Source organism: Lagopus muta, chromosome 3 (assembly GCF_023343835.1).
Source record: "Lagopus muta isolate bLagMut1 chromosome 3, bLagMut1 primary, whole genome shotgun sequence".
Lineage (NCBI taxonomy): Eukaryota > Metazoa > Chordata > Aves > Galliformes > Phasianidae > Lagopus > Lagopus muta.
In genome coordinates this window covers 13774746-13798825 of record NC_064435.1, presented here as the reverse complement: position 1 = coordinate 13798825, position 24080 = coordinate 13774746, and the positions used below count along the sequence as shown (strand labels likewise).

Genomic DNA, 24080 nt, shown 5'->3' with positions numbered 1-24080 from the left:
GGAGCTGAATTCCCCAGGGGCAGTTATTTTTCACTCCACTGGAGAGCTAACAAAAAAACTCTTCACTTTAAATTCCTCTGTGGGATTATCTGTCTCCATCAGTGTAGTCATAATTCTTCAGACATACCTTCTTCCCATGAAACAAGAATAATACCAAGGAGATGCTTACATGAGGGTCAGCATATCACCCTTAGCCCCACCTCTGCTCCCTGTGGCACAGCATGCCTGGGAGACAGACCTGTCCCCTCTCCACAAGGCAACTGGAAAGCAAAAAGCATCTCTGAGGCTCCTCACAGAGTTCTCTCTTCTAACCAGAGTCACTTCTCGCCCTAAGTCCAATTCTCAGTTTGAATAACTCGAGTCAGCAGCTGCCCAGGCCCTGCCATATGGCCTCTCTTAGCAATGATTGCTCAACACAAAATCACAAAAATCCTATATAAAACCTGCTAGGAACCAAAAATCGGACACCTGGATGGGGCAGTTCTTTCCAAGACGCCTTCAGCAAGGACATCTGGGCTATAATGCACACTAGCAGAATCTGCCTTGTTTGCAATATGCAGCTCTTTTTTCTGTTGAGGCCACATGAGCCTGGGGAACAACCACAACTCCTCTTCTTTGTCCAGAAGAGAAGGTATGTGTTCAGGGAGGCTGAGGCTGGGGACTCTCCTCAACCTGAAAGTGTGAAAATGCAGATCCACTAAATTGCCATCACCTTAGCATCTGCCCTGACAGCTGCCAGAGGTGATCTCTATGTGTACAAAAAGACCAAGTCTCCATGCAGGAGTCAGACCCCACCCAGCATCAGGCCCAGTGGTGTGCTGTGCTCCTTAAGGTCTGGCTTGAGGCTGCTCCTCACCCCATATTGTGTTCGCACTGGCACCTGAGGCAGTTTGTTCTCTCTCTGCACTGGCAGGATCTCAAGCCTCCATCTGGGTTTTCCTTGTCAAGCGGGGGCAAACCCCCACAGCTCCCTGAAAGCTCACTGGATCACACATGAGATCCGTGGAGAAGCAGGAAGCTGATGATGGGGTGCAACATGGAGTTATTCATCACTGAGCTGTCCTGATCCTCCTGAGCTATGCCAGAAGATCTCACACCTACAGTCCTGAGAAATGTGATGACATTCACTGACACAAATATCTGTCACTCGAGGCAATTTATCTCCTGATTTATGTAAGGCAATCTGAGGTGTAGCACCATCCCAAACAGCTACACAAACCTGCTGAGATCAGAGCATCTTGTTGCGTGTGCTGCTAAGGTCATGCTTACACTAACCTCCTCCTCTGCATTAAACAGTGCAAACAGTCTTCAGCCCATGTGCTCAAGAGAGATTTTGCAGCTCCTGGGGAACAAGGCCCCCCAGGCTGTGCCCACTAAGCAAAGACCCAGGGCAGGTGCAGGGAGAAAGCCTGCTGCTTGTCCCTCGCATTTCTCCTCACTCTGAGTTTCATTGCGGGTCTGTGGCCATCCCAGGCAGCAGGGAGGACTTCGGGGTCAGTGGGAGCAGGAGCTGCCCATCCTTCCGTGCCTTCTCCAGGAATAGCAGCGGTGGCCTGGCTCTCCAGGGCTGGGCAGAGGAGTTCAGCAGGTCCTGCTACAGCCAGGATGGCGTGGTGGCCGGCAGGGACTCAAAAGCCAAGATTCAGCCCCTGCAGCTGCTGCGGTTAAACCATCTTCTTAATTACGCAGGAAAATGTCCTAGAAACCACAATTTACATTGGTTCAGCTCTCCCCTGCCTGAAACCAGAGTAAACTGCGCAAGAGGAAATCACAGCTAATAGCAGATTTTGTCTATCTGAACTAGTGTTATCTGGACTAAGGGACATCAGTGGCAGAAATTAAAGGCTTCATCTGAAACAGAGATGGTTGTACCTGAGACTTTTCTCAAACTTAATAGATTTTTTTTCATACTTCTCTTTCTCATGGTTCATATTTGCTGTGGCTTATTTAGCCAGCTAAGAAGCTACTGCTGCTGCTTCTGTTTAGCAAGCTCTGTTTCCTTAGTATATGCCTTAATGATTATTTCTATTTCCTTATTTGTCATGGGCAGCTCTGTTCAGAAAGTGGAACCAAGAACAGATTCTGAGACAGATCAGCTTGCTGCTATGACGACTGCCCTTGCTGTGCAGTGATGTTTAAACCATACAAATCCATCTCTGCAAATGTAGGACAGATTGCTACAGCAGCTGTGCTTTTAAAGACGTTGTGAACTTCTTACTCTGAGTAGACTGAAAATTACTTTCATCATATGGTTTGGAAAAAATAGCCAAACCTCAGGGATTACTAATGATGGGCAAATAAACCAAAGTTAGCATGCTGGGGAAGGAGTAAACAGTAGCAGTGCTTGAGATCTGACATGGTGACCCAGGCAATGATACTGATCAATGCCTTCCTGGAGGCAGAAAAATTAGAGAGTGTGGAATTAGAAACACCATTCAGTTTAAAATGAATGGAGCCTTAAGCAAAACAGAAGGGAACAACCTTATAATGTTGTAAAAGGGCTTTTTGTTTGCCCCATACCATACCTCCTTTCATTGTGCAAGGCTGTTATCATCTTTCATTAGTGGCCCTTTTGGCATGAAGTTTTTCTCCCATGAAATGCACAGATTTTTATGGGCCAAATCGGGACCATTAAGCTAAAATCCTGGATGCGTGGCAATGAAATGTGGATGAGGATAGAAGGTTAGAAGCATATGAGAAACAATTGAATCACTTGGCAAAAAGAATAAGCAAGTAAATATTTTGTGGCTGAATAAATGTCACGTTGTGTGAGCCTTCAGAACATACAGGGAAATAAGGCTATGGTGGGCTTACAAGACTCAGTTTAAATTCCCTGCTAACCCAGATGCATCGGTGTGTAGCTCCAGAATGAGGTCTTGTTTTTCCAGCATAAATTGCCTTTACTGAGCTTTTTAGTGCAGCTGGAACTGGAGTGGGCACAAGCACTCAGCTGGGCAGCGACTGCTGCTTCCTCTGGCACCAGAGATGCTGTAGGATTACCTGCAGTGGGAGCCACCAGGAGCAAGAGTGCAGGGAATGCCCTGAATCCATCTGCCCATGCCATGAATGCTGAGGTATGTGCCTGAAGAGAGGCTACCACATGTACAGTCCTCCCTGGATGGAAAAGCAAACCAAATATGGGTCCTCTCAGCCCTCCCAGGTGTTCCCACCACCACTCCATGGGGTCAGGCTCCCACACTGGTCCCTTCTTGCTTTGGGTAGAGTGTGTCATTCCAGATCTCACTTCCCATCAACTGCCTTTGGTTATAGTCACTCAAAATGGGAGTGTGGAGAAAGTTCAGATCCTGTATCTAACCAAGTCAATATTAAAAATAATGATAGTAATCACAAGATGACCTCATGGCAGGTCCTGCAGCAAAAGGCTTTGCACAACTGGAGCTCTGCAAAAAGCAGGAAGTCACCAATTCACAGTTCTTTCACCACATTAAGGCAAGGGGAAACTTGAATTTGGAGATATTCCACTCCTCCCACAGTGCTTCTTACCAGCAATGGAAAAAAAGCAGGTGGAGGGGTATTTCTTACCCACTCGATCCTGGCAAAGAGAATTAAGAAACACCTCCAGCTTGAGAAGGAAGCCTGAAGATTCCCAAGTGCAAGCAGGAGAACATGACATGAAGGACAAGAGAGCACGCAGCTCTTACAGGAGTGGGCACGTACTGACAAATATGGAAACTCAGACATAAAAAAAGCAGCAGCCAACTCAAGGAAACATCAGTCTTAGACTTGTCCTGACAGCTACAAAGGAAGGAATCAGAAGGGCTGCTTTACATTAATTGAATGCAGCCCAAATGAAATGCTAACCAGCAATTCTATACACTCTGTGCTTTCAAGACGTTCAGTTACGCAAAGCTGAAAACAATTATGAGTGAAATTATTTCTGAGACAGAATTTAAACAGGAAAAATGTGAGTGATAATTGGGAACTATTTAAACATAATTTTCTAAATGCCCCAAAAGGCACATTCTCACATTGCACAAAAGAGGTCAAGTGGAGTTAAAAACAAAAGCAAAACAAAACAAAAGCACAAGCTGGCTTAGAGAGGAAATTAAATCAGCTTTTGTAAAAACTTCCACAAACAATCCCCCTCCACCACTCTCCCAGCAACAGAATATTAAACAAACCAAAAACACATATATCATAATGAATAAGGAAGGAACTGCTGAAAACAACTGTGTATCAGACCTCAGCAAAGGTAGATGCCTGGAATGGGAAGCAACAGGATACAAATGGGAGTGCACGGCCCTGAGAATGACAGTTGGAAGGGGCTTTCTTCCTAAGTATATTAGAAGAAAAAGGCCCCCAAAGCACAGTAATTTTTCACTCTTAGATGTTAAATGTAGAACTATGAATCATAATGGAAGATTTTAGAAATGTTGCCCCCTCTCCCCCAGATTTTTTGTGCTTTGTTTGGAGAAAACAGAAGTCTTAGTCCTGTACTGGGCTGACTTTGGTGCTGATGAAATGCAGTAGCAAAAAGGATACAAAAATAAGATCTAAATAAACAGGCCCACATCACCTTGCATCAAGTGTCTCATCCAGAAGACAGGTGCGGTTGGACCTGATGATCTTTAAGGTCTTTTCCAACTTGAGCAATTCTATCATTCTATGATTTCCAGCTACTCAGATCATTGACGAGGATACAAGATTGTAAGAACATTGCACTTTGGCCAGTTTTCAGAATTCTAGGGCAATGTAAGGAATTGCAGACTTACCTGCCTGACTCTGAATGCAGGTAGAATAACAGCATAGCTGCAATGGGGCTTAGTCAGCAAAGAACTGGGAGTGAGGGGTAGCAGGAAACATACTTCTTTGCAACAAATACATGAGAAATAGCTGCTGTCAAACAAACGTCTTCTTCCTGTTGAGGTTACAAAGATTAGTAAAGGCCATCATGTTGTCACTGTGTACTTAGATCTCCATAACGTTCTTTCAGTTTGGAACCGAAGAAGTTGGAAAAAGTAATGCAACAGCAGAAATTCAGGTTAGTGCACAATGAATATGCTCAAAAATGACTAGTCAAGGTAGCACTGATCAGTGCCTCTGCGATAGGATCCAAAGGACAGCACGTGGAAGGAAAAGTGTGAAGATGTGCTTGCTCTGGCTGCAGACACAAGCCTGTCCCACCACAGATCCCAGATCACACATACTCTGCACCTGAGGCCTGGAGGATTGTGCTAGGGGAAAAAGACCATCTCAACTTAGCAGGGCAGGCTGACAGAGATGGTCTGCAAGAGGTCACTCTCCCAGGTGTGAGTACCTCACAGTTTCCTGCAGAGTTAGAAACATAGAATTATAGAATCATAAAGCCCATTGAGTTGGAAGGGACCCTTAAAGGTCATCCAGTCCAACTGCTTGCAGCCAACAAGGACTCAGAGTCCTGTGCTGCCTGATCTTGCATGTGTGCAGAGCTGGGGTCTCTCTCGGCAACATGTTCCATTGCCCTCACCACCCTCCTTGTAAAAAATTCTTTCCTTATATCCAGTCTAAATTTCCCCTATTCTATTTCAAACAATTTCCTCTTTTCCTATCAGGATGTTATGCTACAGGTTTCTCCACCCTTTATGCACCCTACCCACGGCAGCAAAAGCCATTTACTTGTTTACAAGTTGGCCTCTGAACACTTCATGAGCCCAAAGCAAGCTGCGTAACCTATTCAAGGCCTAAATTGAACCCAGGTTTCTGAAAGACATTCCAGTGCCAGGTCCCCAGAGCCAGAAACAGCAGCTGGGCAGAGCTGGGCAGCAAGATTGGGTCAGCTGAAAGCGTCCATCACCCTCCATTTCCAACTCCCACAGTCTCTGACGTGGCAGGGCCTGGGACCTTGCACATACACATGACCTCCTGGGCTATGTAGGCTTTCTGCCAGTTCATTTAGCCTTCAATGTAGTCTGACACCCCAGCGTCAAAGGATCATTGACGTCAGTGCTTATGTTCACTGGAAATGTATTTATTTGCCCGAAAAGAGGCATCCCTAAAGTAACTGCAAAGTCCAGACTCCTGTACTAACTTGATCCATGGCATTTACAATAACTTCCAAGAAGCCAGTCCATGAGAACAGTGGTTTTAAACTGCTGTGACAGATGGTATGCATTTTGCTCACAGCTGGTCGTATGTTAATATGTTATGTTCATTTGAAAAGATTTGGCCGAACAACAAAGAGAAATGCCACCAGTTTGCTCCGGCCTGGCTGCCGTGCTCTGGGTCAGGCTGAGATGGTGTTCACCCCAAAAATCCCGGGAAAGGAACACAGGTGGTTGGCAGGAAGGATGCAGTGAGCAGAGGAAATATCCTTCCTTTGCCCAGAAAAGAGCAGAAAGATGGAGAGCGTGCCCAGAGAGGGACAAGGAAGTTGGCAGCTGTTGGGGATACCACTTGATGGTGGCTGCCTTAAGCTCCAGCCTGATAGAAAGATCCTGATGGTAAGGACAGCATGAGCAGAAGTGAGATTTGTTTACAAATCTTCATAATTTAATTCCAAGTTTCCCTGAAGCTTTCTTCTGGTGTTTTCTCTTCCAGCAACATCTGGCAGCATGGTTCACAAGCTCCTCCTGCATTTGGGCCTGCTGGCAAGGGCACAGTTCTGCAGCTTTGGATATCTCCTAGTCTTCTCACAATCAGCATCTTCTGCAGGCAAGACATGAATCCCAGGGCTCTTAGCTTGATGCTGTGGTTCCACCTTTCCAGACAATCTCTTCTTTGAGCACTCTCCTCTCACCTTTTTACCTGGGAAATTTGGCCACTTCCCTGTAAAAGGCAAGGAGATGGGAAGGGAAAGAGGTTGGGCATCTCTTTAGAAACTCTTCAGACATATTCCTAGACTTAAGTCCTATTCAGGCATGCAATCATCCCTCACTGTGGGAGGTATTTCAAGGAACATTGCTCAATAAACATTTAATATCCTAAATTATGTCCCATTTAGCTTAACAAAAGTTAAATGGGAGACTTGCTTCATTGTAAGTTTAGGAAAACTATGGATTTTGGTCTTCTGATTTCATCTTTTAAACTCAGAAAAATTTGGACTTCATTTGAGCCTCACTGCCGAGAACAAAATAATGAGTTGCTCCTTGATTTTTCATGCCTTGTTTTCATCTTGTACTTTTTATACATTAGCCTTATTGATGTGTTTGAACAGATTCAACACAATGGGTAAAAAAAGGACTGAGCTCTATGGGTGAAAAAAAGATAAGTGGTCTACAAATAGGTTGCAAGGTTGATATTCTTATCTTTGGCCTTGACACTGCATAGCTTTTTGCAAGTTTAATTCTTTTCAGTCCACCTGCTTAAATGTTACACGTGTATTTTATCCTTTACTTCATTACATCATTTAATTCATGTTTAATTCAACATTTAAAGACCATTTAAGAACTATTTTGAGCGTTATGCTTAGTGCTTACAGATCTTCCAGGGCTCCACATTTAAAATTCATCAATACAGAGAAGAAATCTGTTGAAATGAATGTACTACGTAGAATAGAACAGACTTGGAAAGGTACTGGCAAGTTAAGTGTCTATTTTTAGGATAGTCAAACAGATACTTTATTAAGTTGGGAGCTTGTGATCCAAACCAACACCAGAACAAACACTACAGTAGTCAACGGCTCATATCAAGATAGCAGTCAAAAATGCCAAAATCTATTTCCTCTTTTTTTTGTTCCTCCAAACCTTCCAGAAAAACTTTTCACAACATCCTGGACAGCCTCAGGCCAAGGAACTTTATCTTACCAAAATAAAAGGCAATTTTGACATTGTTCATAATTTATGATAAAAACAACAACATTAAAAGATTGCTTTGTTTGTTTTTACTGAAAGTTCACTACCTGATAGGACATAAAATATTAAGCTCTTACTTCAGGGCCTGTAATCACTGCTATTTTGCAGATGCACTTAGAGATATGCGATTATTTTCTTTTATAAGCTCTTCTGCACAATCCAAGTATTTAAGAATTTACCATAATACTTGAAAACAAGAAAATAAACAAACAATAAGCTCCCCAGAGCCCTGAATTTTGAAATAAATTCAAGCTAATGGAGCAAACAATTACTATTCCAGCATGCAGAGCTCACACAGAAATGCAATGGGCAGGAAAATTTATACATGTAATTTGCAGATGACAGACATAATACTTACTTATAAAGATCAAGGTTGTTTGCAACCATACATTACCATTTCTGGAAAATCAATCTACATTATTTTTAGTACAGGTTAGGAACTGGGAGTAATGATTGAGTGATTTGCCAAGGACATGGTCAGACAGACTTGGACAAGTGGAAACTGTGAATTCTTTCCAAAGGGAACATGTATCATAGTCACAGCTGGTATCACTATGTAGGAGCTCGATCCTGCGACTCGTGGTGTAACAGACCAAGCATGTTTTAACACAAAGCCTCCTACTGCAGTGCAACAGGAGTTATCCTCAGGTGGGCATTAGTTAAATCTCGCACCTACACCAGGGCTGCAATAGGACACAGCGTTTTACACTTGGAAAGTGCAGTGTAACTCTGTGCAACACTCCCAACACTCTTGCAGAAAGTACATAAGAGAATAACTGTGCTTTGCAGGGGAGCAGGCAAACAAAGCAGAAAAGCCATGGAAGGATTTATAGTTTATAAATGTTTTTTTTTAAACCCCAATACAGTTCTCCATCAAAGCAAAGCTCAATGTAGAAAAACACTTTAGAGTTTCAAACACACATTCAAGTGCCCTAAGAAATTAAAGAGATTTACATCTACAAAGGTGATCTAAGCACACACACTGCTCACAGACTAACACAGGTTTGACGTGGCCAATTGAATCCACATTCCAGTTACAGATATATTTTTGTATCCAGGGCAGTTGTGTGGTACAACATATCCATTGTGTCAGGTACAGTAGCCCAGTATTTCATTCAGGAGTTGTTCTGCAAAGGGGTAGATGTCTACCCAAAAGAAGTAGAAAACAGTGCAGACACTGAGAAGAGTTTTCTCCTTTGCTGGCATCCTGCTTTATCTAGAAAAATGCAACTTTTTAATCATGCTTCCCACAGAGCCTCTTCTTTCTCCAGCTGGGAACTTTGTGCAGGCAGCTTCCAAACCAAAGACGTGGGCCCTGCTGCCTTTCAGGCCCAGCTATGAGATACTCGGGATCCAGCTGTGGTCTGAGCAGCACACACCAGATGTGCTGTGCTCATCTCGTGCATCTGCTCTAGGGCCCTGCGATGCCCAAGGGTGCTGCACGCTCACAGCAGCCAGGACTCCTGGGGCAGGAGTGATCCTTGGGCGCACCACAGACACTGTTGCCCACTGCACCCTCCCATATGTTTGGCTAAATTGCAGAATACTTCCCTGGAAACAAATGGTATCAGAGGAGCAACATCACCAGACCTTCCAGTTAACTTAACCAGCCTTCATGTCTCCAGGGTTTTGGATAGCTAGCCAGGCTAGAAAGAAGTAACTGTTATTTATTATAATTCAATTTATTCTGCTGTAACAGTTAGTGTTCATCTATTCTAGCAGTAAAATATGTCGTGCAGAATGAAACACTCATATTTCCTAGAAAGGTCTGGCACTCTGAAATACCTTTTTGTTGGGAAGGAACTTCTTGGAAGTGATTTACACTTAAATTTATTAACTTGTACAGATTAGGTAACCAGGCGAATCCCACATTTTGACCACATGTAAGACACAATGTAAAACTAACCTCCTTCTTCCCTCAATAAATGTGGTTAGTAAATGGCTTGGCAAACCTCTGCTTGGGCAGGGTGGACAAAAAGTAATTAATCATGGAGAATCACAATCTGTAGATAATGCAGAATGAGATCAAGATGAAAGGCAGGAAGAGATTAAGCACCTTTCAGAGGGAAATACTGCTTTTCATATTGCAAATAGGGTGTATCAAAGAAAACACAAATCAATCACATAGCAGCTTTTTTATTCAAATGTTAAGCATAGCTGTAAGAACTGCTCCCACATATCCTAATGCAAGCAGCAAAGTGCTGCAAATATTGCCCCTCCTGTTCCTGCAGCCCTGCAGAAATACCTGCTGACACTGAAAAGGCACAATAGCTGATAGAGAACAATGACTAAAATGAGCAGTGGGTGGTGCAGTGAGAGGATTTTCAGCTGGAAACAAGGTGTGAAACAGTGAGGAAAGTGTTGGGTGTAGGAAAATGATTCCCGACAAAGAGTGATGTGAAAAGGGCTGCTTATGAACTGGTTGAACCTTTGTGTCCTTTAAAAGCACAGCAGGGAACATTTGCACAGGCAAGAATAAGATGATCTAACAGGGACTTTCCATGAATAGTGTCTGGTACAGCAGAACTGGCTGAAACTTCATCTCGTCAGCCCCACCTCTCCTCACGGCTTGCAGTTTCCTTTCAGAAAAGAGGCACACATAGGACATATAGAAGCCAAAACACACCCTGCGACGTTTGCATCTTCTGCCTCCTCCTGACAAATCAGTCTATGATCCATCAGTTCATACATGTCCATTTGCAGATGTCCTCTTCCCAAGCAGAGCTTGGGCAGCCTGTCACTCCTATTTGAAACACCTGTTGGACCTAGATTTTTCAGATCTTCCTTGTTGCAGGTCCACAGATACAAAGGCTGTGGAAGGGAGGAGCTCACACAAATGGCATGATCTCATTACTGGGCAGACTACCTTGGCACTTTGAAGAGGAGTAAATTTTTCACTCACAGAGCGTTCTCAGCAGTATCCTCAAACTCTGACATTACCTGGACATAAGCGGTTCCTGAAATGTTTTACTGAACAGAGAACTCAGCAAAGCCAAAGCCCTGCTTTCAGGGCTTATGAGCTGGGAATGAATCCCATTGGAGTCAATGAAAGCTGCCAGCAGTGCTGAAAATCAAGTAGTGTCTATTTGAGTAAACAGGTAACCAGGCAACTTCCTTTAACTCTGTAAAATAATGATTTCCATACAAGCAAAGTCCTCATGCTTTTGTCTGAAGTTCTCTTAGGCAAGAGAGTTAGAACGCAAGATAGGAAGAAAAATTGGGAACTGCTTAATTCTGCCCCAGTGCAGCTAAGGAGACAGTTGGAGACAGGGGTACACTCTAGAGATGTATTCATTTTCACTTGTCATGAACTGCAGCAGAGATTTCCTTGGTAGCAGCTGGCAGTACCGGCTGAGCACCCAGTTAGTGCCCTGGGAAGCAGCCCTGGGATGAGGTGCCAGGAGCTGGGCTAAGCTGGAAGCACAAAGAAGACAAAGTCTTGTCAAGGTCAAAGAAGACAAGAGACCACACTAGCTCTCTGAACTGGCAGGAGGCTTGGTCCAAAAGGAACCCAACTTTTGGCATACCGGTGATTTGGATTGACAAATGCTCAATCAGATAGGAACTGGAAGCAGAACAAAGCGACTTGGGAGATGAGGAAGGGCAGCTATAGAAGTTGGTAAGGCCACAAGTTTGGGGAGCAGTGAGACCATTTGAGGCTCAGCTGTCTCAAAGCACCTACAGGACAAGCCCACACCCACAAGGGTAACTGGATTCATTTGAAACGCTAGTAAAGGTGAATTAAAGTAATTGGGATGCTCTGTGCTGGACGCAGACGAAGGCTGTGGTGGATCATTTCTCCTCATTCCATCTGTTCCAGATGAAAGTACGTCTAGTCCTTCTGGGACAATTCAATCCCTCCATCACCAATTACCACTCTTTTTGCTTATGTAACTGGGCATATCCTCTGTTGATTCTTAACCCATTTCCAAGTACAATGAGCCACATAAATGTATCTCTAGCTTTTAAGTTGCTCAGTGAAGTCACCTGTAACTCCAGGTGGAGTGGCTTAGTAATTTAATTCTGCAGGCACTGAGGAAGCAATGCTCCCTTGCTGGGAGAGGAAGCACTGATTTCTTCACCCAGCTCAGTGAAGTTGAAAGCGTCCATATCAAGAGCCCAGGAACATCACACAACCCGCTTCTGCAATGCCAGAAAATACAGCCTTCTGCTGGAGGTGGTGATTTGTTAAGCCATTCCAGAAAGTCCCACAGGAATAAGTCCTCAGGCAAAAAACAACACTAAATTATGTGGGGACGGACTAAGTGGCTGCTGGAGAACGATTATCTTTTTGCAAACTTTATTTACTGGCGTACATTTAATTATGAGGAAGGGAAATACAATCCTCTCTATGACTAAAACTAGAATTAAGCAAAAGTACCCAGGGCATAAAATGTAGGCATGTGTTCTCATAAATCTAAATCCATAAAATAAGTACAAATATTAAACAAGCCCCTTTTCCAGGAATCAGTTGCAACAGTTTCATGTCTTTTCAGAAGAGATGTGCTTGCAGCTTAAAAAAAATACATTTTGGAAGAGAGTGGGTGTATTACTTAAATACCAGAAAGGAAGGAGAGCTTGTTAAGATAAGAATGATGTTGACACAAAAGGGATAAGAAGGTATAATCTGACCACAAACATATTTAGGCCTGTCATTTCTTATCATTACTGTTCTGAATCGAGCTTCCAGTTAGAGTGTGAATACAACACCATCGTAGCGCCAACTTGTTGCAGGCCTTGCTAGCAGTTTCCTACACCAGTTTCCTTCAATGTTCAATTTGGGATGCAAGTAATTTGGAAGATTCTCACTTCTCAAAGTATTTGTGCACCCTTTGGCGTGAAATTCAGAAGTGCAAACTCTAAGATGGTGGAGTTTTTGATACTTCATTTGTTATGAGGTAATGCTTATTGATAAGAAAACTCTAACCTCTGTCCCATGCTGTGACAGCCTTGCAATTCCTTCTCAATTAATAGTTTGTGCAGAAATTTTGAGTGGGATATTCCATGCTCCTCCGTATCTTCAAATGTTGAAACCATAGTACAAGCTAGAAGCTTCAAATCTTCTTCATGTCTTTGTGACAAATGCTGTATTACAAAGCTATATGCCTTTAAATATTCAATAGCAGGGAGCGTACTGGAAGAGCTGAGGTTCTTCGTTCTGCTCTGCAAGTCACTCTGTGCAGTGACTCCAGCATTTCTGATGGCTCAGCATTTCTAGTTATGTGATGTAGACCACAAACAGCCATGATGTCAGGGGTGTTAGCCCAACTGTGCAGCTGTTCCCCTATTTAGTCATACAGCAGGAAAGAACATACAACACAAAGACTATTAAGTTAAAGGCAAAACCAAAGGGGCTACTACTCCTTTGTTCCTTTCCCATCTTTACTTCACCTTATCTTACTCCCTCGTAAGCCTGCTCCAGGTAGCTGGCACTTTTGCTTATCTGGCACAATGAAACACTTTTAATAAGCAAGTAATTTCCCATGAGATAGACGGAATGAACTTCCCACAGAATCTTTTCTCCAAATTCAGAGCAACATGAAAATTAAGCACACCAAAACTCTCAAATGGATCAAGAGAATCATGGAATTGCAGGGGTTGGAAGGGACCTCAAGAGATCATTGAGTCCAGCCCCCCTGCTAACGCACATTCCCTACAATAATTTGCCCAGGTAGGCATCCAGCTGGGTCTTGAATATCTCCGCAGAAAGAGACTCTACAACCACTCTGGGCAACCTGTTCCACTGGTCCGTCACTCTTTGTGCAAAGTTCTTATGGAACTTCCTACATTCAAAATCATGAACTTTTCCAGGTTGGAAGCAAATGAGACAGTAAGCATGGAATATACACTAACTACATGATGTAATGCAGAAATGAGAAACTGGCTAGATCATTTATTCAGGACAGCAGAAAGGGATGAGGAGAATGGAGGGAAGAAAGATAGAACAGGCAAATGGTCAATCCCATCATCTTGGGAAAGAAATGCGGACAGCATCAAATGAAGGCTAAGGGGAGTGAGGTGCAGCAAAGTCATCCCTGGACACCCAACAAACCATCTGAGCCTCTCAACAAACACTCCAGTAGTAAGGTTTAGAACTGGATTAAGGACTGCGTCGGATTTGGGGTAACAACCAGAATAGCTCATGATTTTGACCACAGGAGGGCTCCCAGGTTTCATGAATGCATATGGAAGCCTTTGAAAAAGGTTAGAAATGGATCAAGAAGCAAGGAAGTCTTGGAGCTGCATCCTTAGTTCAGACCGGATGCTTGCTAAACAAGCTGAGCATGTCACAATGTAATGATTTGCTTCTTCAGATGAACAAAAGGTACTATTTTCCTGCAGATTTCTTTTTCTCTATTGCCATGAAAGAAATACTAAAAGATGCCAGATCCGAGTTCTCTAAGGCAGCAAATATTTCTACTGATGTTACTGATAAGGAGACTCTTTGAAATCAAATGGTTTTTTACCGGTGTCTGGGAATAACTTTTACTCACATGGTAAAGGACTATCAATGTCTGACCAGCCTGCACCCCACACGGTTTAGACACAGCCTAAAAGAAGATAAAACACAGTCTTGACCTGCTTCATAGAATCATAGAACCATTTAAGTTGGAAAAGTCCTTTAAAATCATAAAGGTCAACCATCAACCCTATCACTACCACATACACCACTAAACCATGTCCCTAAGAACTACACCTCCTATATACTTCTATGGATGGCAACACTGTCACTTCGCTTGTCAGCATCTTACAATGCCTAACCATCTACTGCATGAAGAAATTCTATCTGACACATAATTTACATCTCCCTTGGTGGATTTTGAGGCTGGTTCCTTATAACTTTTATTTCTACTGTCTTTTTCTCCTTCATGTGCATCCAGGGAATGGATTACAGAATTCAGCCAGAGGGCACATAGGTGCAGGCAGGTCTTGCAGTCAATACTGATTAAGAGATACGTGATTAAGAGAGAGGGGTAGGGACAAGTGTTCGCGTGGTTGTATGACAGGGGAGGAAGAGAAAGGTAAGTTGCTATTGACTGAAGTTTTCCAGAGCACCATGACCACACATCCCAAAACACCTCCCAAGAGCCAGATTGAGATACAGAAAGGACTAAGAATACAAATGACAAAGTGCATCAGGAAAATGGCAGGTAAAACTACTAAACATCAACACCATTCCTGGGAATTCGTTAGATGAAAAGGACAGATGAGTGGAGAAGATGTTTCTCCATAATTCCCACAGAAGACAACGCTGAGACAGTTTCCATCCTCTGGTGTAGCTGGATTGGGCTCAAATTTCACAGTCCCAGAGGAGAAAATACTGACATAATAGGAAATGGGAATTTTCTCAATTACTATTAACTGGCTAGTTGGTCGAGGCTTGTGTGGAGAATTCCTGGTTTAGGGCATCCAACACTCAGTGATGTCAGATACCTCCATGCAATGCCACTCATAGGTACAAGTCACCACCTCAAACTCTCTGAAGAGAGCTTTCACTTACAAAAGTTGGTTTCTGGGTTTAACTGTACTAGAGGAGAAACTGCAGTTATACCCACATCCTCTCCTCTGCAGAGTGTAGGACCTGACAGTACTAAGAGCTAGAAGAGCTGGCAACAGTCCTTGCTGCAAAGATATGCATGTGCACAGAAAGTGCACTAGCTAGGCTGACACTTAAGCTATTTGGAAACAGTGAACAGATCAAAACTGGAAAAAAAAGTAGAAGGTCAGAAAAAGAATAGTAGTGATAAAGAGATAAGATAGGAAGTTGCCCACTTTGGGAGAGAGAAGATACAGAACGTGTTGAAGGTCCAGGAGATGCTGGCAGAAGGGCACGGGAGCTGGAGAAGATTTATTTGGCAGGTTTATGAAGTCTCTGTTGCCCCTGTATCCATCCTCTTATAGATCCATTCTTTACATAGAACAGATGAAATGGCTCCCTTCGTTCTGCACAGGGCCAGGAAACAGAAAACTTCTCAGGAAAACATCCCCTGGCAAAGGATTTCCTCCTTTTCTGTTAAGAGTTTATGATAACAATCCCACTTCTTTTCTAGTAAATTCCAGTTTTAGGGTCAATCAGTTACAGCAGTGCTAATCCACGATTACTCATTTTGCCTGCTTATCTCTCTCCATGGTGAAACCCACAGTATTTAGAAAACAGTGGGAAAAGGTAAGGCTCCAGAACATCAGTGCATACACTGTGGATGCTAATAGCAGGGAAGAGATTTTTCTTTATGAGGGAAGGTCTAAATAGGTTACAACTCAAACTTTTGATTTGTGAAGGCAAAGAAAGCTGTGGTTTCACTTACCGCAGTTGACTGCAGCAATGCTGCTTTTTATGTCAACGTACATTTTAGTAAATGTTAGCTTGTACTCTGTAGTGATGGATTGTTTGCAGTAACCTTGGGAATAGTGCTCTTATCTCATATTTACACAACAAGTGCAAAGAAACGAGATTAGGTATTTTTCCACAATGTTGAAAATGTTGGTTTTTTTCTTCTCCTTTCTTGAACAAGGACTGAACTTTAAACATTTCAAACATGCTTGGCCCCACCTGGAAGATGTGTTGTTAATGTGGTACCAATCATTTGCTGGCAAGTCCCACCCTGACTGGAGAATACTCAAACTAGCTTGAGTGCACCTTGTGTCTCAGGTCAAGTGCAACGATTGCGTAGGATGGTAAGAAGGGAAATGGAAAGGAGAGTCACAGAAAGGACTTTTCTGATGAGCAATATCTCCTCCATCTCCCACACAGAGCGGCTGGACAAAACTGAATGGCTCTGTAACATGAATTTAAAGTCAATTAAAGATACTTGAGGAGGGTGTGAGACACTAGTGGAACATCAGCTCCAGCTGCTATAGGTCTGTGTCTTTCAGGTGAGATTTTCAGGACAGATCGCTCTGTCTTCACATTGCGTCTTTTCCTACGATTTTGCCATCTTAACCATACCATGCCATAGGTCAGGTCACCTGGCTTGCTTTCAGAGCTTATCTACTACTGATTTTGATTTTGTTCTGGTATGCGATTGTGGAAAAGGAGTTAAAAAAAAGCAAGTTTCTCTTAGCAGGGATATTCCAGTTGTGTAACTGCCTCTAGAGAATTTTTCTCAAAGCAAAAGAACTTTGTTAGGCATGTAGGACACTTACAGTTTTTGTTGCTCTGACAATTGCTCAACTGAACTGCCTCCAACTCCTTAAACATGCCTCATATTTACATCACCAATTGCAAACAGTAATTACCCAAACCCTCAAAACTGGTGTTTGCCTGACAGACAAACTCAGTACTTGTTCTCCTCAGTGGACCTCTTCCAGAAGCCAAAGTAATATCAAGAAAGGAAACATGCAACAGAAGCAAACAGTGTTTCATATTTTCAAAACACTCTAACATGAATGCAAAGCAGAGGGGTTCCTTCCTACATGCTGCCCTCAGCTAACATCTACCACAATGAATACAAAAGGGAAATTACAAGTTTGCTTTCAGAAGTCTGTTGTTCCTTCAGAGCCCGTGCTGCTTAAAAGGATTTACAAGGCTTTAGCTTTGCACTGGAGCTTTTGTGTTGATAAGACATCTTTCAACAGGAAAAAAGAACATGCAATTCACAGAGGTCACCACAAACATTCCCCAGCTCAGCGACTTCTGCCAGCATGGTGAAATGAAACAGCAATTCCATACAGCAGCGTGGGGCTGAAGAGAAGTGAGGAGAACAGAGGTAAATCCCCAGTATTTATTCTCATGGCAAGAAACTGAGTTTCAAAACAACAAAACATTTCCCTACACACTAACCATTCTTCCTTGAATCTGAGATAAAGCCTCTCTCTCAACAATCAACAGTAATCGTGTTTCAAAAGCAAGTTTCTCTAAGGACATAGGAAAAAAAAAAGCATCTTTCAGAGCTTAAACATTCCGTTGCTATAAATGTCATCTTATTCTGGGAGAAAACAATGGAATGGCATCATTTCCATTAAGAATAATAAATAAACAAACAAACAAACAAAAAAGGCAACTGATGAATGTCAATGCAACATAATAGTGGTGGTCTTTGGTTTAGTTTATGAACCAGTACTTACATCATTGCTAAAGTCGGAATTGGAGAAATTAAGTCTTAGCTGAAGACTGTTTTAAATCCAGAGGAAATACTCTTTGTATCAGACATAAGAATGTAAAGTTTATTATGGCAGGAAGCCTTGCCAAAAGCTTACAGAAAAATATTTCTGTGCTACCAGACAACCACAAGAGACAACTTTTAAGTTGCAAGGATAGGATGTTTCCCAATGCTTCATATCAGAATTTCCATCCTAACATTTTGGGGGGATTTTAAAGCTCTCATATTTCATGCACTTCTAATTTAAACAGAATTTGGCACCTGGAATAATAAAACTGTCTACTGGTAAGAGGAATCAAATCATTACAATGATCATCAGTGTTAACATGATTAATTCCAGTTTACCACTGTCTCTTAGATGGATGCTACAGGGATGTAAGTTGCGAAAATTGTGGCAGATTAATTTTACTTAGGAGAACTGACTATTCATCTTTGTACATGGCCAAGATGCTTCCCACCTCTTCCCACCTACATTCGCAGCCCTCAAAGAGAAAACAGATGCAAATCACTTTGGAGCAGAGAGGGAACTCTGAAAGATGGCTTTCTAACAGAGCTAGCACTTGTTTCAGCCCTCATTGTTTTTCCAAATTCCTCAACAGGTATTCTACACAGTAATTGATCTTTTACACATTCTAGTACACTAACATTATTGCGAGTCTTTATTTATGCTCCATACTATGTGCCTTGCATAAAAAACAATCCAAGCCAAATCAGGCTATTATCTAGAAATCAGCATGCAAGCGTTTCTTCCACTGCTTTGGGATTGTGCCATCAGTGTCACGTGGAGGGGCTTGTCAGGATTATGAGACTGACTGCACAGAAATAGCCAACGGAGACTTGGCCTGCTTGACCAACTGATGGTTGTAAATCACATGTGCTGTATGGTGTTCACATTAACAGAAGTTGCGTATGCACAGTCAGGCCAAGGAAGTTCCTCTGAGAATGGGGGTTGGCATTAGGACTTGGAATCAGTCTCAGCTTAGGAGAAAGCTGCACATTATGACCATTAGAGTGAGATACAGGAAATAAGACTTTCTTCTCCTCCTGGTTAAAAACCCATTGCTGGATTTTCGACAAGGTTATCTCCTTCAACATTTGCCTTATTGCAGCTCCCTCAAGGTCAAAGCAAAAGGCAGTGGAGCGGGTATGCCCAAGAACCAGCTCAGAGCAGCACTGGAGGAGAAGGGATGTGATGCAGCCTTATGGGTAACAGCAGATACTATCAGCTCATGTCCTCCCCACAAGCTCCAGAGCAGGGCCAATTGGGCCAAGTGCAGGGAACTCCTGGTGAAGTTATGGTACCAGCCTACCTCCTCTCCCAGCTCTGCCACTGCAGCAAAACCTAACCAGCAGTTACTATTGCAGGTGCCATTATGCAGTCTCACTGCTAGGCCCCAGGGCAGGACATCTGAGCCCCTGTCATCCATCTTACCAGAAAACCTAAGCCCTTGAGAAGGCTGAATGTGAAAGATGTAGCAGCAGTCAGCTGCTACCAAGTCCCTCTGAAAGTCCCTGTGAAAGGAAACCAAAAGACATTAAAAAAACTGAATGTGTGGTTTATTATATTTAAGATGCTATTTGTCTATAGGGTTTAAATATGTCTGTCACATAGTCAACAGTAAATGAATGTAATTTTACATGTTCAGTATTTTGATACACAGTACAGGACTAAAAGTGTGGTAAAGGAGCATGGGAATTTAGTATTTCCTTGATTCACGTATCAAATTCTGCAGCACCAGATAAACGCTTGGTGTAAGGACTTAAGCTGCAGTATTACAAGCGCTACTAAATAAACCAAGAGGCATACCTACATTAAACATTAGAGAAACAAAACAAGTGACACAAGGGTTTAATATTTAAGATTTGATACAAGATTAAAATACTAATATTTTTAATGTCCTGGTTTCAAATTAATAAATATAAAAACAATATAAAAATATACACCAGTTGATAAAAGAATGCACTGAGCAAGGTTAGAAAGCTAAATTTCACTTTCAAATGTATGCAGGTATGTCTTTAGGGAGAGGATTTCTGTGTAGCTGCGACTGGTCTTTCGGAAGAAGTCCAAGCTTGTGAGCTGCTCGATGTCCCGCACCCGTGCAGTGTGCATCTTAAGAAGATCTTCAACCCACTTTGATTCATCTTCCAGGCTCTGAAATGAAAAAAACAAAATGTTTATAACTTTTCACATCTAAAGTTAACTCCAAAAGTGAAAGTAGCTTTTCCAGACATTAGGACAATTAACAAGGACTATAGTCACCTGGAAAAGCTGATCCCATGTTGTAGGTATTTCAGAACAGGCTTACAACTTTAGAAAATTCATTGGTCACCATATAAAAAAAATTTGTCACTGAAAGAGCTCCATATCAATCAGCTGTTCCAGGTCACCAAAACCCAAATCCTAGCACGTGCCCCATTTTTAAACATTATTCTCATCTGATTTGCAACTCAAATGGGGACCAGGCCAACTGTGTTCTGGGCTGCATTAAAAAAGGGGTGGCCAGCAGGGAGAGGGAGGTGATTGTTCCCCTCTACTCAGCTCTTGTGAGGCCCCATCTGCAGTACTGTGTCCAGACCTGGGGCCCCCAGTGCAGGAAGGATGTGGAGCTCTTGTAGCGGGTCCAGAGGAGGGCCACTAAGATGATTCTCTCCTATGAGGAAAGGTTGAGGGAACAGGGATTGTTTAGCTTGGAGAAGAGAAGGCTCCAGGGAAACCCCATTGTGGCCTTCCAGTACTTGAAGGGAGCACATTAACAGGAGGGGGAACGGCTGTTTACATGAGTTGACAGTGACAGGACAAGGGGGAATGGTTTTCAACAGAGACAGGAGAGGTTTAGGTTGGATATTAGGAGGAAGTTTTTCACACAGAGGGTGGTGACACACTGGAACAGGTTGCCCAAGGAGGTTGTGGATGCCCCATCCCTGGAGGCATTCAAGGCCAGGCTGGATGTGGCTCTAGGGAGCCTGGTCTGGTGGTTGGTGATCCTGCATACAGCAGGGGGTTGAAACTAGGTGATCACTGAGGTTCTTTTCAACCCAGGCCATTCTATGATTCTATGACTCAACTAACACAGTATTATTTTAATCTTTCCACCTTATTTTTTGTTGACCTCTTTGATTCCTTACACAACTGGGACTACACCTTTTATTGGTAGCTGGAAAATACTGCTATTAAAACATACATATTATTCACAGATAGGAAAAAAAAAAACAGCCCCAAAAGCCAAACAAACAAACAAACAAAAAACCTTTCACCAGATGTTTGCCAATATGAAAAACAATCAGGAAGGTGCTGCTGCCAGAGTGATGGGGTTGGACTGCGTGGGTGTAATCTCCCTTAGGGAACTGCTCCAAGAGGCACAGGCAGTCACCACATCAGCTCCCTGCTGCTCACCTTGTACCAGATCCAGCATATGTTGGAGCCATCCACAACCTAATTTATCTCACTACAGAAATCAGAAAAACCTGCCTTGCAAAACCCTGCAGTGACAGGCTGTTTGAGTGTGTTGAATCAGCCCAGTGTCATGTTCCAAGCACCCCTGGGGACATGGTGAGGAACAGACCTGGAAAAAGAACGGGGAAAATAGGACTTTTTCCCCGCTGGTACATCTGGGGACGTGCATCAGGAACAGAGGGGTTGAGCCTCAGGTTGAGGTTCATGTATGTGACCTAGAAATCTAGCTGATAAAATTTGTCTTTCTGGGCTTGCTCCAAGTGAGCCTCTGACGGCCTCAGAGGATGTCTCCCTCCAAAACACACCCTCACATGAAGCTACAGTCATGCCAGAGCCTAACCGAAACAGAAGATGCCCCACAGACCATTTTATGGGTCACTCTGTAAAGCCCAGGAGGGTGAGCTTGATGGTTTGCACAGAGAGAACACAAAGTACTAGTTTAGTCACAACCAGCTGCTCTAAAGCAAATGTCCATTTGTCAACAAGAAATGACATTTGCTCATTTATTTTAAACCTTTCAGCTCCAAACCCACTTTCCTCTCCACACTGGAAGCACGGCCCAAAACCATGACTGGAGCATGAAATAAAGATCCCTACTAAGATGGAAAAGAAAGGAGTATGCCCTGCTCTTTCTCCTCCACCTGGGGTGCCACGCCGCGGGAGCCCCACATGGCAGCCTGCAGCCATGGGAATAGAAGAGTCCTAGTCAGCCAGTCGCATTGCTTGTCTGCAGACAGGCCTCAACGAGGCTAAATGCAAACACTGTAACATTTCTCTTGTCTTCAAACCTTCTTCTGATCAGCAAATCTGCTCTGGACAGAGCTCACAGGACTGTCGGGTTTGTTTCAAACCACGTCCAGTGACACAGCATTTCCATGAGCCTAGAAGATTGGTCAACTGGTCCACACTAATTTTTCCATTCCATAACTGGCCCACAAAATCTCACCTCAAGCAGCAAGGATTTTAAGCACAGTGATCAGTTAGTATGGTATATATTGTTGTGGAAATGAAGTGTACATTGAAAATGATGTTTTTCTCCATCTTTGCTTGTTAGTCTCACTTCAGCAGTACAATGGGTCTTAGAAGTAAAAAATAACTATTGAGAACTTGGAGGTAAATAGAAAAAAGCAATAAAATAGGAAACTAACCTAAAGTCCAGATATCAGATATTCTATGAAAAAGAACTCCTGTATTACCCATCTCTCAAATATCAGATTGTTGGCTGGAAAGCTCAAGATGACCAGAGTTATATAGGTGGGTGAGGAACTGTCTTGTTAAAAAAGAAATTTAGAGTCACCACAGAAAAAGGAACTGTGTACTAGAGGAAGTTTCTAGTAGTTCCTCCAGCTTTGGTTTTGGAAAGGATTTTTATTTAGTATTTTCATACATGCTTTTTGTGCCAAGGTCATTAGTTTGCTACTAAAAGCAACCGGGCTCTCTTGTCAGTGCAGAGGAAGGCTGGAATACCATACTGCAGGATGCAGATGACGGAGTCCCTGGTATAGTATGAAATTTGGTTACCCATGTTGACAGTAAGAATTTCTGCTAACCTGGGAGATTTTCAGGTGAAACAGCAGATAGAAGGAAAGGTCGTGGGTGTGCTGGTTTATTATGTGATCTTGTGAGCCACCTTTATAATGCAGCTATAGAAGAACCAAATCCTAGATAGTACCAGAGGAATGATGTGAAATGGAAAGATAATCATTTCCATTTTGAGGTATAAGCTGGAATACTTTATCTCATTCGTGCTCCAGAAAAAAAAGTCAGACAGGAATAGATACAGAGGAAGGCTAATAAAATGCTCTTCCTCTCTTACAAGAAGAGCATAAAAGATCCCGGTCACCCATGAACAGAGAAAAGTATATGCTTTGAGAATCATCGTAAATCATCAGCAGGGATAAATCCCAAAGAAGACCACTGAAGGGCTATTTAAGCCGTAGAAAAATGTTGACACAAGAATAAATGGGTATAACCTCACCATGAATAAACACAGTTTGGAAATGGAACAAATTCTAATGAGAAGAGTAGTGGTGTTCTCCAACGGCTGTGTGAGGAGAGAGAAAGTATGTGTGACAAGAGCAGAGCTGAGGAAAGCTAATATTTCTTTACATCTGAAAAGAAAGCTGTGGAGAGGCTAGGGGAAAATTCTTACATTATCCCAAGCATTTAATCTGTGAACCATGTAAGGTTTTAGACACTTCTTTGAATACGTGAGATGAAATATCAAGTGCAAAAGTAAGACAAACTGTATTGGAATAGCAAAATTTTGCTTGTTCTTTCACTCAAGAACTACAGTTCTTGATATATTTTTCCACTGCTTCTTTATTATGTCAAGCATAGTGCAACAGCTGCTAATGAGCTTGTATAGCAGAACTGAAGGTACTCTAAATACATATACCATAAGTAGCATGACCAACAGAGAAAAGAAGCTTGGGTTGGAATGTAAGAAATCGAAGAGTAAAAATTATTACAAGCCATTCTTAAAAAAGATTTCAGGATTTTAAAAGCACAATGACACACAATAGAAGGAAGAAAAAAATCACAAACAGGCAGAAATACAAGGACAGATAAATGCCAGATAGTAACTTGCAGATCCCCAACTAAACCTTCATTCAGATGAAGGCAGGCTGGAATAAAATCACAGTGAAATACCCTGAAGACTTTCCAAGTCTTCTGATAGAAGACATCTCTGCCCAAAACAGTTAAGAGTCTAAATGGAGGGAATCCAAACCTGCT

The 24080-nt window shown here is 42.6% G+C and overlaps 1 protein-coding gene across 9 annotated transcripts in view; it reads right to left on the bottom strand.

The window, feature by feature from the left end:
• Nucleotides 1-19430: 19430 nt before the first annotated feature.
• The window catches only part of ENPP2 (ectonucleotide pyrophosphatase/phosphodiesterase 2), a 70079-nt gene continuing 65429 nt past the window's right edge, over nt 19431-24080 (bottom strand). For all 9 annotated transcript variants that reach the window (XM_048940820.1, XM_048940811.1, XM_048940813.1 and 6 more), the window contains one exon: nt 19431-20042. In XM_048940820.1, the coding sequence (XP_048796777.1) occupies nt 19872-20042 (171 nt within the window). In that variant the 3' untranslated portion in view covers nt 19431-19871. The remainder of the gene's footprint in view (nt 20043-24080) is intronic.